Source organism: Amphibalanus amphitrite, unplaced genomic scaffold (assembly GCF_019059575.1).
Source record: "Amphibalanus amphitrite isolate SeventyFive unplaced genomic scaffold, NRLGWU_Aamphi_draft 002485F_arrow, whole genome shotgun sequence".
Lineage (NCBI taxonomy): Eukaryota > Metazoa > Arthropoda > Thecostraca > Balanomorpha > Balanidae > Amphibalanus > Amphibalanus amphitrite.
The window spans coordinates 12,050-28,076 of record NW_024883916.1 but is presented as its reverse complement, the minus strand read 5'-3'; the positions used below and the strand labels follow the sequence as shown (position 1 = coordinate 28,076).

The 16,027-nt window shown below is 49.5% G+C and overlaps 2 protein-coding genes across 2 annotated transcripts; both read right to left on the bottom strand.

Annotated features, from left to right (window-relative positions):
- Positions 1-1,475: 1,475 nt before the first annotated feature.
- Positions 1,476-8,509, bottom strand: LOC122377053 (protein obstructor-E-like). The gene is made up of 6 exons (XM_043357016.1): positions 7,624-8,509; positions 4,837-5,120; positions 4,281-4,422; positions 2,794-2,994; positions 2,076-2,289; positions 1,476-1,811 (listed from the first exon to the last, which is right to left on the bottom strand). The coding sequence occupies exons 1-6, from the start codon at positions 7,664-7,666 to the stop codon at positions 1,790-1,792; spliced, it is 906 nt and encodes a 301-aa protein (XP_043212951.1). The 5' UTR covers positions 7,667-8,509; the 3' UTR covers positions 1,476-1,789.
- A 4,639-nt stretch (positions 8,510-13,148) lies between these two features.
- On the bottom strand, positions 13,149-15,619 carry LOC122377052 (transcription factor 25-like). Its single transcript, XM_043357015.1, has one exon. The coding sequence runs from the start codon at positions 15,573-15,575 to the stop codon at positions 13,587-13,589; it is 1,989 nt and encodes a 662-aa protein (XP_043212950.1). The 5' UTR covers positions 15,576-15,619; the 3' UTR covers positions 13,149-13,586.
- Between the last annotated feature and the right edge of the window lie 408 nt (positions 15,620-16,027).

Sequence of the window (16,027 nt, the reverse complement as noted above, 5' to 3'; positions counted from 1 at the left end):
GCCGCCCTCCGAGAGGGGGAGGGGTTGTCTCTCAGACCACGCGGGCTGACCCGTCACGTACCATAGCACGATGCAAAGAACATCTCCGTTGACCTCTCTACATAGGCAGGCACTCAAGCAGCCTGGGCTGGCATGAATGCTGTTGCATAGCGGAGTTTTGGACCGTGTTTGGCTGGGATGTTTGGGAAGCACCGATACCGTGCGATGCGGCTTATTTGTTTCTTCGAATGGATATTAATTGTCATTGAAATATATTTCAATTAGATTAGATACGTTGCTCAATGCTCATCCAGAGGCATTCGATATTTGTTGAAGGAACGAATGTTTTCTTAAATGTATTTTGGGTACTAATTCATTCACTAAATCATTCAACGTCGCCTCCCGTAAAACGTCGTCCGTTCCGAGCTCAGTTAATGTGATGTTGCACTCCCGGTGATTAGAGCTTGAGTTCGACTCGCCCCGGCACAATACATGAGACTCTCGAAGGGGTCTGTGTTTGGTGGCACCGTAGCCAGTTGAAGTCAGTTGAGTGCAGGGACAGACCGCGTCTGGCTTTGATGGGCAGGTATAACTTTGGCATCCACGAATTGTCCCAATACCCGGAATTAATCGATCGTTGTAGTCGGGGTCTGCGCATTAACTAATATACAAATGAGTGAAAATAAATGGCATACAACACACCCAAATAAATTTTACCACTCGTATTACACTGATTGCGTGTTCGATTGCCCTTACAAGTTTACCATCACTATGAACTGCTTACCTATCGAATCTATTTCTGCCTATCCCATTGAATTTAGTCGGCCTCGTCCGCCCCCGGACCACGTCTAGCGCCGTGTCAGTATTAATCCCAGATACCCATACACCCCAGTACCAAGTACCCACGTACCCAAGTAATGTACCCAAGTACCCAAACCCCAAGCGTCGGCTGACAGAGCTGTCAACAGTTTTTTATGCTGACCCTGTGAAGTCTGGTCTGGGAAGGCGAGGACACGACAGGGATAAAAACGCCTTTTTGACGTTATAACACCGAGGTCGTACTGGCACACGTCCAGACAACTGGTTGACTTTTTTATTGAGCTGCGTTATTTTGAGAAACTCTGATACTGGTAGCTGCTGCAGATCACGTGGTAGCTAAGCGGGACATGTTGAAAAGCACCGGAGGCTCAATGAAAACAAAAAGAGAAGTTCCGTGGTCCGGAAGACCAGCGAAACTTGTCAATGAAGCCAGAGAGAAAAAGCATAGGCATTAACTAAAAGCCAACAATAGCTGGTTTGAAAAAAAAATCCAGAGATAGGCAAGAACAGATTCCCTGCACCTTCAGGATGCATCCTACCTTCGTGCAGTCGCAATCTAGTTGGCATTTTCAACACCTTTGTATTAGCCGCTTATTCATTGCGACGTGCATCCCCATCATAATGCTATTTAATGTGTGGACAGAAAGTGTACAAATGTAGGCAGCACAGCACATATATCGGAAATTACTTCTGTATTTCGACTCCTTCGGTGTCACACTTTCATACTATTTGTTTAAAACGGTCATTAGATGTATTTACTGCATATCACGAGAAGCGATGCACTTTGGCCAAAACTGTATACAATGTTTGAACTTTGAATCCACTGAAGATAAAACCTGACGAGTCCAAAGCAACTGATTGCAAATGACACGATGTGCTTGGGGAAATTTAATAGCTCTCATTTATCACACGAGTTGTTTATGTGGTGCACTGTAGACAATTTCCACGATAACGGATGAGGTTCATCTTGACGGAACTGTCTTTTCTGCGCTTATCCTTTGTACCAGTTTTGGCTGCAAAAGACAGAGCACATTATTATGAATTAAATACACCAGTATCGGACACAACTAATTACACTACAAACGTTACAATAGGGAAGTTCAAACAAAAACTTATTGTGCGAAAAGTAAAGGAGGAGCGAGCGAGCGATTTTAACAGAAGCAGCCGCAATTCAAGTCAAGCATTACAGCAGTTTGATGTGGCACTACATTTCAAACAAACGCTTATGCAGCAAGCGTTCCTCTCAGGTGTCTATTACTTATGAGTACAATACTCACCATTTAATACTGGAGACATTCTCTGGGTCGTCGCATCTCTTGGTGTCGGCGTTGAAGACGCGTCCCTGCTCGCAGCCGTGGCGGCGCGGCACGACACCGTCCAGGCAGGAGAAGAAGAACTGGCAGTCCTTGGGGTCCTCGAACCGCGGGTGGAGCGGCTGCCCGGGCCCGGGAGCGACGATCTTCGTCCCCGGACACTGGAAGTCCAGGTACTCTGGAAAGGACACCGAGATTTATAGACATGTCATGCTTTTTAGACAACGAAAGTCATTTACATCCGACGCTGCCCTAGATCGTCCGTTACGTTATACCTGCAGTCTGCACCCAGACGGTAAATGCCAACGGTCACCAAGCGCGCGTAGCTATACGGCGAAAGTCTTTCAGAGAATGGTGGTGACACCTGGCTTCTCTGCGCACTCCAGCTCCGTGCTGTATATCGCGGTAGGTGGCGCTCCAGCTCTAGATACGGGGGTCTGGTGAAACGTATTGGTGACTAGCATTAAGATATTTGTCGACTTTTTGCTGTGAATAATATAATATATAGTGATCTAATTGATAATAGATTCATTCAATCAGTGAAATAAAGTGATAGGTAGAAACTCTAGCAAACGTAAATTACACGAACTAGGCATTTTCTATGCCAATCACATAACGTCACACCTCTCCCAGTACCGTGCTGAGCCCTCAATCCCAGCTCAGTCACTGACGCGTCACTCACCCTCTGAGTTGCAGTTGCGTCCGGCCTGGTCGGGCCACTGACACGTGCTGGTGGTCAGCGAGAAGAGCAGACCGGCCGGGCACGTCAGGTGGTTGGCCTTGCCCTCTGTGCACTGGGTGAACTTGTTACAGATGGTCGGATCTGGGTCCGGGTAGTAGCCGTTCTGACGCGGGCACAGGGGGCCGGCCGGCTGCGGCTCCTCTGTTCAACAGGGACAACAGAGAGGACTGTCAGAAGAGCAGCCTACCATGCCTAATTTTGTGGCTACCTACATATGCTACGCACGCATGCATTGGAAGCATTGTCTAAAAATAGCTCATTGCATTTTGGTTTGAAGTCTACTGAGCTGGATTAGGTGGAAGAGTGCAGAAAAGCACAAGACAACCAGCAAGGAGACTGCAGGCTGGCACAAGTAGCTACCACCGATAAAGACCGCAGAAGAGCCAGACAATTTATCAGCGGGGAGACTGCAGGCTGGCACAAGTAACTAGCCGTGAAGGAGACTGCAGGAAAGCACAAGCAAATAACCAGCAAGGAGACTGCAAGCTAGCACAAGTAGCTAGCATTCTCAGAGACTGCAGAAATGCACAAGAGCATAACCATTGACCAGCTAAGGGATGAGATGAGATGAGATGAGAGATGATTTATTTGAGCATCCATATTTACACTTGTCGAAACATTACGATTGGCGTAGAAGCGCTATGGCGCTTAAAACGAGACGCCGCTCGAAACACGTAGAAAGCAGACAATAACACTTCTAATCGAACACTACTAATTACTACTGATCTTTATCAAAATGTCAATATTAACATAGCGAAGTCGACCCTGCCTTGGCCGAAGCGCCTGTCCCCGCCCCTACTCGCGCCATTGCTGTGTATTCCGAAATGGAAGTGCTGCTCCTAGTTCTAGCAGGCAAATCTCCGCGTTTTGAGTATATAGCTCTGGACGGCCATGGCGGTGTCATGGCGGGTAGCCTTCATAACTCGCGAAGGCCCATTTAGCAGTGTTTCTATTTTCTTTTTCCGAGGAATGTTTTGAAAGTTCTCACTGAGAATTTCAGTTAACCTTTCGAACAATTCTTCTCGTTCTGTGCGAAAGAGTGGACAGATTAGGAGGAAATGCTCGCTGTTTTCTGTAGCAGCACCACAACTGCACTTGGCTGAGTCACTTTTCCCTAATTTGAATCTGTGGTCTTTAAGATCTGATGAATTAAGCCTGAGTCGGGTGTGAAGCCGGTTTCCAATTTTGACTATACGTGAAGGGACTATACGTAAGCACAGCTAGCACGTACGGAGACCTATTTTCGCGGGAAGATGGAAATGAAATAACATCTGGAATGGGTGCTGCCAGTTCCATATCTTTTGGCGAGTCTTACTCCAGCTTTGACTCTAGCTCCGACTCCGGACATTTCTCATGTTCATTCGCTCGATGTTTCTGCCGCCTAATTTAATACCCACGCAGCTCCTCCCGTCTAATTTAATACTCACGCAGCTCCTCGCGCCCGGTGCAGTTGACCACGTGCATCAGGTCGCAGCGACCGTACTCGGTGCTGAAGTCGTTGAACACCATACCGTCCGGACACAGGTGTTCTGTGATCTGGTAGTTGTGACATTCGTAGTAGCGGTCGCACTGAAAGCAAAGGTAAGGTAAATACCTAAAATATACCAATGCATCTGCAGTCAGGTCAGATAGGTAGAACCATAGACCTCTGTGTAAAGAGGTAAATGGTAGAACAAAAAAAATGAAGTTTTGGTTGATAAGTTCGATAGATCTGTTAGCACTCTATGGAAGATGAAGCATGAATATATACAATAAACGTAATGCATAATGCGTCGTCAACAATTAAACATCTTACTTTTCGAATAAATGCCCTGAATATGACATGAGGATTCCGATTCATTATCACGAAGGGCCTAGCACTCCCACCTCGAGCTGTTATAGTTACGCGCAGTCGGTCTCCTTCATTGGTGCACAACATTCACACATGAGATTTAGGTCATCTAAATAATGCAAGGCTCTCCCACCATAAGTCGTCTCAGTTACCTGGAAGGCATCAGCGAAGAAGCCGTACTTCTCGGGACACTCGGTCTCATAGTCGACATCTGGAAGGGGCTCCGGTGCGGCGGTGGTACGACGCGTCGTCACGCGCGTCGTGGTCGTGCTCGGTCGTTCAGTGGTGGTCGGGGGCGGTGGCGGTGGTGCCTCCGTCGACGCGTCGGGGGTCGTCGTGTCGGTGTCGACGGCCGGCGTGTCAGCAGCGACGGCGCCCCTGGGCGGCCCACGGCGCAGAGGCCGCGCGCGCCGCCGCGGCGGCCGCAGCCCGCTGGCTGGGGAAAGACATGTGCATTTACTAAGCGGTTTTTAGTGAGCTGAAGCTGATATTGGCGCATATCAAACGATAGCATGAGGATGTGCGCTCAGTTACCGAATCCAATAGCCGTTTTCACGACGGGCTATCCGGTGAATGCACCTAAGTTGACCAGATCTGCACCTAATCTGCACCAAATGTGCACCAAATGTGTACCAGATGGCCATCGTGAAAACGGCTAATATCGAGGCAGCCGTGAATTGCGAAAAAGAGCACGGTAACTGAATGTCCGTTTCCAACATGTTACTTTTTAGACGAAAGTCGTGGAACTTAGATGCAATTTTCCTTTGCATGAATTTAAGCAATGGCATATATTTTTTTTCACAAACTGAAAACCGATTAATCTGCAATCACGCTAAAATTCGTGAATTTATTTACAAACACCCAGCAAGAAAACGTAATCTGTGATGTTCTAATGCTTCTACACCGTTCATATCAATGTCCGTCTCCGCGCTCGAATAAGCAGGGTCGGGATGCACACGAGACAAAAACATGTTTCCAACTATTTCCACTAACAAAGCATAGCATAAGCAAGAACGGGGCCAAGAAGCCTCTGTACGTACGAAAGGTTTTGTACATGACTAAGACGGCTACCTATCTCTCTGTGTGGCAAGCCATTGATCATAGTCATAGTTTCGTAACACGCTTTTGCAATATAAAAAAGCACAATAAGACCTGCCAGGTACATTTGACAGATGATTGCTCTGTTCGAATGCTGTACGGCTCAATCAGTGGCGAAGGAACACCGTCAATTAACCCGCGCCCTGGTGTGGGTCTGAGCCACCTTCGCCCTGGTGGGGGGGGGGCCAAAATGACCCCCCCCGTCTAACTCGAAAACGAAGAGGGCTAGGAAGACGCGGAAAAAAAGCAAACGAAAGCCCATAACAAGTACGTTCGAAAGTATTTCGGTCATTTTTTCGCTAAGGTCAATATTGAGGTCGCTAGAGGTCATCATAGGTCAAATTTCAGTGTTTTCGGTGTTGCCGGACATATTCCGCTGTAGCTCGGAAACTAGAAGAGCTAGAGAGCCGCGGAAAAAAGCAATCGATAGCTCTTTTCAAGCTCTTTCGCCAAGGTTCGTCAGATTTGACCTCAGCTCAACGGTTTGGCCTACAGAGGTCATGCAAGGTCAACTTGGCAAATTTCGTTGAAAATGTTTTTAACTATAGCATGCATTCACGAGAAAATAGAGAAACGATTCATGCACCATCGTGCTTGGCTCGTCGAGACGCGTCGAATGATATATAGTTTGACCTCGAAAGGTCATTTTGAAAATTTGACCTCAGGTCAAGGTCATGACCTTACCGAAATAGGTCATGCTGCATATCATTCGATCCGCATTGACGAGACAAACACGATAAACGTCGAACGGAGTCTCTATCTCTATTCAATAACAAGTAAGTGCAGAAAAACCGCTGGTGACCTCTGGTGACCAGGGAGATGACCTAGCGTGACCTCAGCGAGGTCACAAGCAAATGGTTTCACATGGGCTGTGATTTGCTGACCCAAGACACTTCAATAACGAAATATAGGAACAATCACGCCCGATTTAGCTGAAAAACAACTACTTTTCGATTCTCCCATTGACTTATAATGGGGAGCAGCGATGACCTGACCTGACCTTAGGTCACATTTATAAAAAAATCCGAGATAGCCATTTTGTAGAGCTGGGTGACATCTTCAAGTACTGTAAATTTTACATCGATCGGATAAAAGCTGTGCCTTTGAGAGAGCTTTGAACTTTTTTAGAGGTGGTGTCAGTTTTGGTGACCTTGTGACCTGACCTGACCTGACCCGAACCCCCAAAAAAAGGACATGATGTAAAAATGTTGAATAAACAGCTATACAAAGTTTCAGGGCGCTAACTCAAGTGGTTTCTGAGTTATCGCTGAAAAACCACAGGGGGGGGGCCAAAATGGCCCCCCCCACCAGGGCGAAGGTTAAGAGGGGGGGGGATGCCGACTTTTTATCCCATTCTTTCCATGCAACGCTAATAGGACTAATGTTAAAATGCCAAAATAAAAGGGGGCACGGTGCCCCGGTGCCCCCTCGTTCCGCCGCCTACAAGCTCAATGTACTTTTGCCGACAGAAAAATACAGCAAACTGGAGCACAAGAGCCCTGTCAGCTGGCTCCTTTCTTCCGGGTTTCAAGGTTACCATGGGGAGACCAGACCACGGTCACAGCAGTGCGCAATCTAGAGTGAAAGTCCAACATCCAGAGTGGAAAAGTACGACGCACATGCATGACATTCCTAAAATGAAAAGAAACACAAGTTAAACAAATAGAATCAATTCAATTTCAATTCATCCACCAATAAAAGACCATAAATTAGCTTTATCTTTCATAAAAAAACGAAACGACCCTCAGATCGAAACCTGTCTCACACGACCCAGCTAAGCAAACAAGACCCGTTATCTGCTCATCTCATCACGACTTCTCCCCCGACGTTTGTTTACTCACCGAGTGCCAGCAGAAGGAAGCAGAGGACGAGGCTTCGCCACATCGCAGGCGCTGCTGGCGGTCGCCGCAGCCGGCCTCTGGTGGCTGCGGTCACGGCTCGTCGCTGGCCCCCTAGCGGCCGGTGGTCGACTCAGGGCAGCCGGTCTCCCGGACCGGCCCGGGATGGGACCGACCGGGCCGGGATGGGAGCCGAGCAGAGTCAGCCGGGACCAATCCGACGGCCGAAGGTCGGCTCAGACCGTTACTGGTCGTCTGCCGACCCAGCTGTCCAGAGTGACGGTCCAGCCTGGTACGGCCAGACCACAGCTGAACCACAGAGACAGGCACAGGCCCATACAGAAGTCCCTCAAAATGTCCTAGAAGCTTGTCTCGATTGGTGATATCGCAAGGTGGTAGGCGGCAGACGGCGAAAAAGGCATCAATGCCTACTGGCAATCGGATAAATGGTCGTGATCGATGATCAACTGTCGATAAGCTGAAAATGACCGGGTCGCGTACTAGCTATACCGGCTGACCAAAGCCGATATGGCCCACATCGAAATGTATGTGCAAGAATAGAGCAGTGACCGATTTGGATGACTGCAGTTAAATAATCTAGCAACCTTTTTTAGCCAAAAAGTATTTGTATTTTTGGTATAGCCCGGCGGTTTAGTAAAACTGAATGACTTGCTGAAGATTAGGCAAAAACTTTACATGAAGTGTTGCTGCTTCCAGGCGTTGTATTAACTATTAAGTAAATTTGCCTACGTTTGTATAGTCATGTGTGCAGCGTACCTGCAAGTTGTACGAGAATGAATGAATAAATGAATGAAAGAGTGAAAGAAGTGCAGGAAACGAGCACAGAGATACAAATAATGGCACTCGCGGTGACCCATGAATGACATTCTCTTGCTTAGTTTCTGACATCGTCCATGAAAGATTGGCACTATTGAAATGTGACTGCAGCAACATTCATTGTTCAACTGAAGACTTTAACACTTCAAAGAAGCCACTTACGAGTTACGATAAATATGTGGGGAATTGCAAGAATCGTCAGCATTGTGTGATAATGCATAATCAGTGAAGGTATACGATTTCTTTGGAGTGGCAACGGGAAGCCTGATTAAAAGAGTCATGCAACGACTGCCTGTGTAGGTGCAATTACCTTTCTCTTCTTTAGAGAACCTTCGCCGCTCGCTTGTGACCGGCGCCGACCTCCGCCGTCCTTCCGAGTGTGGGTCGGATCCGGTTAAACGGGTCACCTCACACATATTGCTACATATTTGACTGAATGTGTGATGATAACTAGCTATGCGAATGGCTCCGCTCTTAGGCACGGACGAGATTATACTTTCCTCCCTGTATACGACGGACAATTTAATCGCTGTGTCCATGTAGTGTTGTGCGTAGTATTGTGTGACGCGCTAGCGTCGTAGTTCGGTCTAAGCCTGACGGCTCACGACGTACTGTACGTTATGACGCAGGCCCGCCCGCGTGACTGGGCGGCGCTGACCGTTGACGGGTCGTGCGGCGCCGGCGGCGCTGAGTCTGACACCGGCCACGAGAGCAGAGGAGCGGCGGCCGAGGCTGGTAGACGCCGAGCCAGCTCACTGGGCTGGAGTCTGTTATGTAACGTTATCGCCGTCTGTTCTTATTTTAATATCATGGTGGTGGCTAAACAGTGAGTTTGAAGGACGTGGAACTGGACGGAAGCACACGGGAGGACTCGACACTACAGTCCACATTCAATTCAGTTCCGGCGGGCTTTCTACATCTGCGTTCATTGTTTTATGAGATCAACCCAGATTATTTGCCGCAATCACACACAACACGTCTCGATTAACTCTAAATTTCAACTTTCTTTCGTTGAGCGTAGCTGTAATTCAACTATAAACTTTAAACCATCAATATCCACATACCGTTTGAATTGTCATTCATTTCAATAAAGTCCAACCTCGAAAGATGTCAGCAGCCTTTCCCCTATAACTCGGGGATTATGTAAAAGGATCGGTATTAGCTGTGGAGCTGGTCAAAAATTATCACAACAGTCCTCCCGTCATGTAATAATAATCTTCCAAGAAATCCCCAATAGTCATTTTTATTACTTTAACATTTTCTGACAAGGGAGCCACTTGTGAACCAAATGTGAACCGAAAGGGCGGCCGTTAGCGCAGCCCGAGGCCCATGGTGAAGGAAGGACGCGGCTGGCCACCCGGAGAGAAAGGAGACGCGCCGTGACAGCCGCGCCAAGTTCAAGGCTGCCGAAGGGCGAGTCCTCCCGGGAATAGAAAGTTGCCCGTCGAGACGGACTCACCCGCTAGTGTCGTGTTCCGACAATTGGAGGGCCCCCGGCTGGAAAATGGCCGTCGGGTCGCCACACCCAGCATTCGGTGAACTGGGCGAGGGCACGTGATACATCTACAGGCTCTGGCAGTGGCAGGCAATGAATGGGGCTGCCGGAAAACGGAGCCGCGGCAATTCCACATTCCAGTGCACTTGGAACGCAATGGACGGTCATTGTTTGTACTCGGAATGCATAGCCTGTTTGGAAAAACATCGTTTGCTTACTCGTGCCATAAGGAAAATCACCTTGCTTGGGTAGGCTCTTTTTTCATCAGCTGCGATCGAAAAGCGAACAACTCACATATATCCTTCACACCATTGGCTTTTTTTTTAACTGACGATATGTTTCAGCCTCATGCTTATGCCACCTGGGCCTAATCCAACGGTATATTGCTACATCATTTTTGGTCGCATAATGAAGGTATATCAAACATTTTCATTTGGCATGCACTTGGAGGACACAGAATCTGTCTCATCCTTGATTCTGCAATATCGCATAAACTCTTCAATCTTGTTTCTTGAAACTGAATTCCTACCCGATTCCACTTTTATTTAAAGAAATGTCTTCATGGATAAATTTAACAAGCATGTCGAGAATTTCGATATAGATTTATGAAGACCTTTTAATGATGCCACGTCATGTCCTTTTAAGACTAAGAACTCCAAAACTTTGAAAGCTTTTCACAGTTGCGGTGGTACGGAAAATAACAGGAATTAGTAGGAAAATAGTAGGAAAGTAGGAAAATTGGAAAATAGAAATTATGCAACAAAAAATGTATAAAATCAGCTTCGTTCACATACCTACATTTGAAAGTTGAAATGTCTCGTGTTTTTGTCCCGTGTTCCTTTCGTTTTTAATCATGTCTCCACATCCACGAAAAAAACTTGTCAATTAGGGGAAGCCGGGGGAAGCCCGGCATAGTAAGCTCTTTTTCATTTTTATTACATACCATACATGCTGTATAAAATGTTGATATCCTGCTAGCTACCTAAGTTCATTGGCCGTGTTTCCCAAAAATTCGGTTTTGTGGAATAAGTATAAGGTTGAGAAAATCGAGTTTTAAAAAAGTGTTGATTTTTCTGGGGTAAGCCCGGCATAGGGGTAACGCCGGCCACCTCCCCTGCGCTTTACAACAAGTTGATGAAACCATTATGTGTTTTCCAAATATTAACGGAAAGTGAAATATTAAGGTACTGATTAGCTCTGGACATCTTAGAGTTTATGTCACTACTGGCATTTTAGCTAGCGTCTACTACATATACAATACAGGTCGATGAAAATCGTGATGCGAAATTGACAAAAAATGTGTATTTTAAAATTCCTTAAAATTTATTTTTCTTTTTACCTTAATGCATCATATTGCATGTCATTCGACTCGGCTGATGAAGAAGAACACAACGACTCCATTTTTGAAACTCTAGCTTCATTGTCTGTCGCGTTATCTGCAAAAACGTAGTTTGACCCTAATTGACCTTAAGTGACATGACTGGCTTTGTCTATGATAACATGTTTATTTTCGAAATTTATCTTTGATCTAGGTGTAAACCAAACCTGCTCAGTACCTATTATCTCATGGAAAACAGTGGTTTAGTGGCATTGCTCTCGGTTGGGGGTAAGCTTGGCCACTCGCCCGGGGTTACCCCAATGTGCTTATTTTTATTTTAGAACAGCGATATTCGAAAAAATGTCATACTTAAGCCAGCCTGCCTCGTCACCCCTCACTACAAACACTTAAACTGTCCTTACATAACATTCGTATAAATATTAGTACTGTATGGTATAACATTAACAGTGCAAGATATCTCACTTTTTAGCTAAAAACCATTAAAATATCATTTTTGCGCTATAACTTTAACAATATGCAATTTTTGTCAGCCTCAACTTTTTTGCTGTCGTTACCTTAGCTGCCACGCTGAAAGGACAAACAGTTGAGCATTTTATTGTGAATAATTTAGCCGGAAACGGGGTGGCCGGGCTTCCCCCGCGCCCGGGCTTCCCCCGGCTTCCCCTATAGTCTTGTCATTTCGATGCATCCTTCAGCTGACTCGACATTGTTTGAAATTGATGTCTAATACCTGTTGTTTGCTTGTTTTCTTGCGTTATGCCCTTTCGGTCTGACAAGACCATTTCAGAGCCGGAAGGATGATAGGATTTAGGGGGAGATATTGGTCTGGAGAGGCACCCTAGGGCCTAGAGAGTCACTGGGGCTGAGCCCAGTCCAAATGGACAGGCCGACCAGCCTTCCAAGCACTCTCTGCACCCGGCTACGGGGTGCGCTCCCTCGGGAGCAGCGGTGCCGCTCCAAGGGAGCAGCCCGCATGAGACAAAGTTGCCTGTCCAGCACGGAGCGAGGGTTGCAGCGTGGAGGAGAAGGATTTGGTCATCCTGAGAACGGAAACGACGGACGGGCATTGCTAATATCTATTCATTTTGGTCCTATATAAGGCCTCTTTTTGTGTGATAGCTCTCTCTCTCTCTCTCTCTCTCCTCTCTCTCTCTCTCTCTCTCTCTCTCTCTCTCTCTCTCTCTCTCTCTCTCTCTCTCTCTCTCTCTCTCTCTCTCTCTCTCTTATCCCTCTCTCCCTCTCTTGCTCCCTCTCTCCTCTCTCCTCTCTCTATCTCCCCCCTCTCTCTCTCTCCCTCTCTCTCTCTCTCTCTCCTCTCTCTCCTCTCTCTCTCTCTCTCTCTCTCTCTATCTATCTGCTCTTTGATCGGACCAAACACTCACTTGTCTCGGTCTCCGCTCAGGGTCTCTGCTGGCTTACCGCTAGATGACGCTGTCGGCTAGACTTCACCGGAGCGAGCAGTGCAGCGGTCAGCAGACAGGGGAGGGATCGATTTTAACGGCCCCCATTGCTGGGTGATGGCGGGTCGTGATTTTTCCATTATATTTCTCTCTACTGCACATCAGCTCAGCTAATTTTTATCGATTAGCGTGATTTTAGAACATCCTAAGTTTTAAATTAGGTATTCTTAAGCTAAGACTTGTTGAAATTTGGGATATTAATGAGCTCACGAGTAAGATGAAGCTGGTTGTAGGTATACCAGAAAATGGTTCATGTGTGACCAATGGCTTTCCGACAACCATCTCGAGATAGAGGGCATCAAAAGTCAATCGCCGTCCAGGCCTAACCTAATCATCTCATATGAAAGCAGTGACATCGGAGCCAATTTAAAGGGACCCTGCCGGCTCCCACCTTCAAAAAAGTTTTTTTTTTCCGATTTCAGTCCATATATTGATGTCCATCGCCCAGGACGGAGCATGGGACGCAATCACGATAATATACAAAGTGCGCTCCCAAACCCAGGCACGGCTATCCTACAAACCCAACAAAGCGTCTCGTTCACTATCACAACCTGCAAAAATAGGCTTCCTCACGACGGCACAGTATCTGGCATTCACCATCAGTGGCAGCTCAGCTCCCATTCGCACGATTCATTTCCGTTAAAGGGCGGCGGCAAGATGTCCACAAGCTCCGTGTCCGTTGATAGTCCCTGGCAGTCCCTGGTTGACCGGCGCAGCAAAAGTGACGAACGCTGCTCACGGAACGGTCCCACGGAGGCGGATTGGTGTCCTTTAGATCCCACGGCGCCCGGTCAGTGCGCAGAGCCAGTCACCCAGTACCGTCCTCCCGTGCATATCACGCGTCGGCCCAGGCCTCGTCATCCGACTCGTCTAGGTCGGCGTCTTCATCGACCGTGGCCGGCATGGGCGACAGGTTGGTCAGCAGGTCACGCATGGCGTCCAGTAGGGAGACCACGGAGGTGCGCAGCTCGCCGCCCAGGCCCGGGTCCTCGCCGGCCGGCCCGGCGCCACCCGCCGCCGCCGCTGCTGCGGCCACAGCGTGTCCGTCGTCGAGCAGGGCCTCGGGCGGGTTGTTGGGGTCGAAGTTGGGCAGCATCGAGTAGAAGAAGGCGGCGAACGGGTTGCTGGAGCCCAGCGCGGCCCGCGGCCGCCGGGTCAGCGTGTAGCCGGAGGTGCCATCCGGCGGCGGCAGCGGGTCGTGGCCCACCACCGGCCGAGAGGTGATCTCCGGCGGTAAAAGTCCCATAACTTCTTTGACATCGGCCACTACGACGTGACGGCAGATGGAGAGCGGCATACCCGGGTACCTTTTCTTTCTGGCCTCCTGTCCCTCGGCGACGCGCGGGTCCTTCTGTTCGACCAGGCGAGCCGACTCCAGTGCGTTCCGCTGCAGCCAGGGAGCCACCGTGGAGGTCTTCCAGAGATCGGACGACCGCTCGGCATACAGGCGACACAGCATGGTTAGCGCCTGCGCCTGGCTCCTCTCGGCGGCCGGCTGGAACAGCGGACACTCGCGCACCTCCTGGCACGGAGTGACGTCACACTTGTCGTTGAGCAGCGGCAGCAGGCTGGGGAAGAGCAGCAGTGCCCGCTGCAGGCCGGCGTCAGCCTGTTGTCTCAGTCTTTCAGCCTCAGTCGAGTCACCCGCCGCCTCCGCCAGCAGAAGGTGCGCGTATGGCACCGAGTAGGCGAAACTGGGCAGCTGAGACAGGTTTCGGACCGGCTCCCACTGGGCGTGGAACCTGACTAGCCACTGGTACTCGTGCGCCCTCAGCGCGTAGTGACAGACCAGCAGCACGGCACCGAGCGGATCGTCGGACGGCTGGACGGACAGCAGCAGCTTACAGAACTCGAGCGCCGTGCGGTGGCAGCCGCGCTCGCTCAGCGCCCGCGCGTGCCGGAACAGCGCCAGGAACAGAGGCCTATTCTCCCTGCGCCGGTAGTCGAGCCGCGCGGTGCCCGCCGTCACGGAGAACAGCGGGTGGGCGGCCGCCTCCATGGTAAACAGCGCCCGCTCCAGCAGCTCGGCCGAGAGCGCCAGGTCCTCGCCCAGACGGCACACGTCCGACAGCTGCAGCATCGAGTTCACGTGGCCCGGGTGGCGGTTCATCAGCGCCAGAATGTTGTCAGGGTTGACGGACTCTACAGCGGCCAGGAACTGGTGTTCCACCTCCTGGTACTGGGGGCCGTGCACAAACTGAAACCACTGCTCCGAGCCACGCTGTTCCACTAGCTCCATCGATAAACCGAGTTTGACGGGCGGCGGGAAGCGGTGCACGTTCGTGACCATGGAGAAGGAGCGCGGGTGGCCGGGCCCGCGGCGCCGGCCCGTCCGCCGCTGGTCCACCACGTCACGGCCGAACATGCGGCGCATCTCCGCGTCCGGGTTCAGATGTTTGCGCTCAATGGTGAGCACGTTTTTGACGATGGTGCTGTTGGTCTGTTCCGTGGCCGGCGACTGGACAGTGATCTCTCCGAGAAGACGGTTCACCTCCAGCACGCTGGCGTCGACCTCGTCCACCTCCGACACCGTGTTATCCTCGCTACTGGCAGCCGCCGGACGGCGCGAGGACTTCTTCTTCTTGCGCTTCCGCTTCCCCTGCGTCTGCGGCAGCGGCGCCGGCGCACTCGTGTCGACGTCGTCATCCTCCTTGACGTCGGTCTCCGACTGCGACTCATTCAGTAAGCTGAAGATGTTGGCTGGCCGAGATGAAGTGTCACTGGTCAGGTCATCAGCCTCCTCCTCATCCCCAGGGTGAAGGGGAGATGGCTCCTCAGCAATAGCTGGCTTCCCTTTCAGCTTTCTCAGGTTCCGAGATGACATTGTGCCAATTGCTGATCGTGCACCAGTAATTACACAAAGCAAAAAAAAAAATCCACCTTCAAAAAAGTTAATGAATTGGCATGAAAGTGATGTCGCTCGGTTCAAAAAGAGTGAAAACGAATATCTACCAAATTTTGCCGAAAAATATTCACCGGTTTTCAAGATATTAGACTTTTACTTTTGTTTACTTTTTGGGATCTCCGCTGTTCCTAGCGACTTTATTTGGAAGTAATAGTTTGGCAGCTGAAAGTGCGGCACTTGTTGAGCGCATAGACAGCGGAACGGGGAGGGCACCGGGGCACCGTGCCCTCCCCTTTGATTTTGGCATTTTAACATTAGCCCTATGGGCGTTGCATGGAACTTGGTACAAAAAGTCGGCAGTGCCCTCCCTTCTTTTTAAGGTGTTCCGCCGCTACTGGTTGCGCGCAAAGCAGCATATACCATCGCGTGCT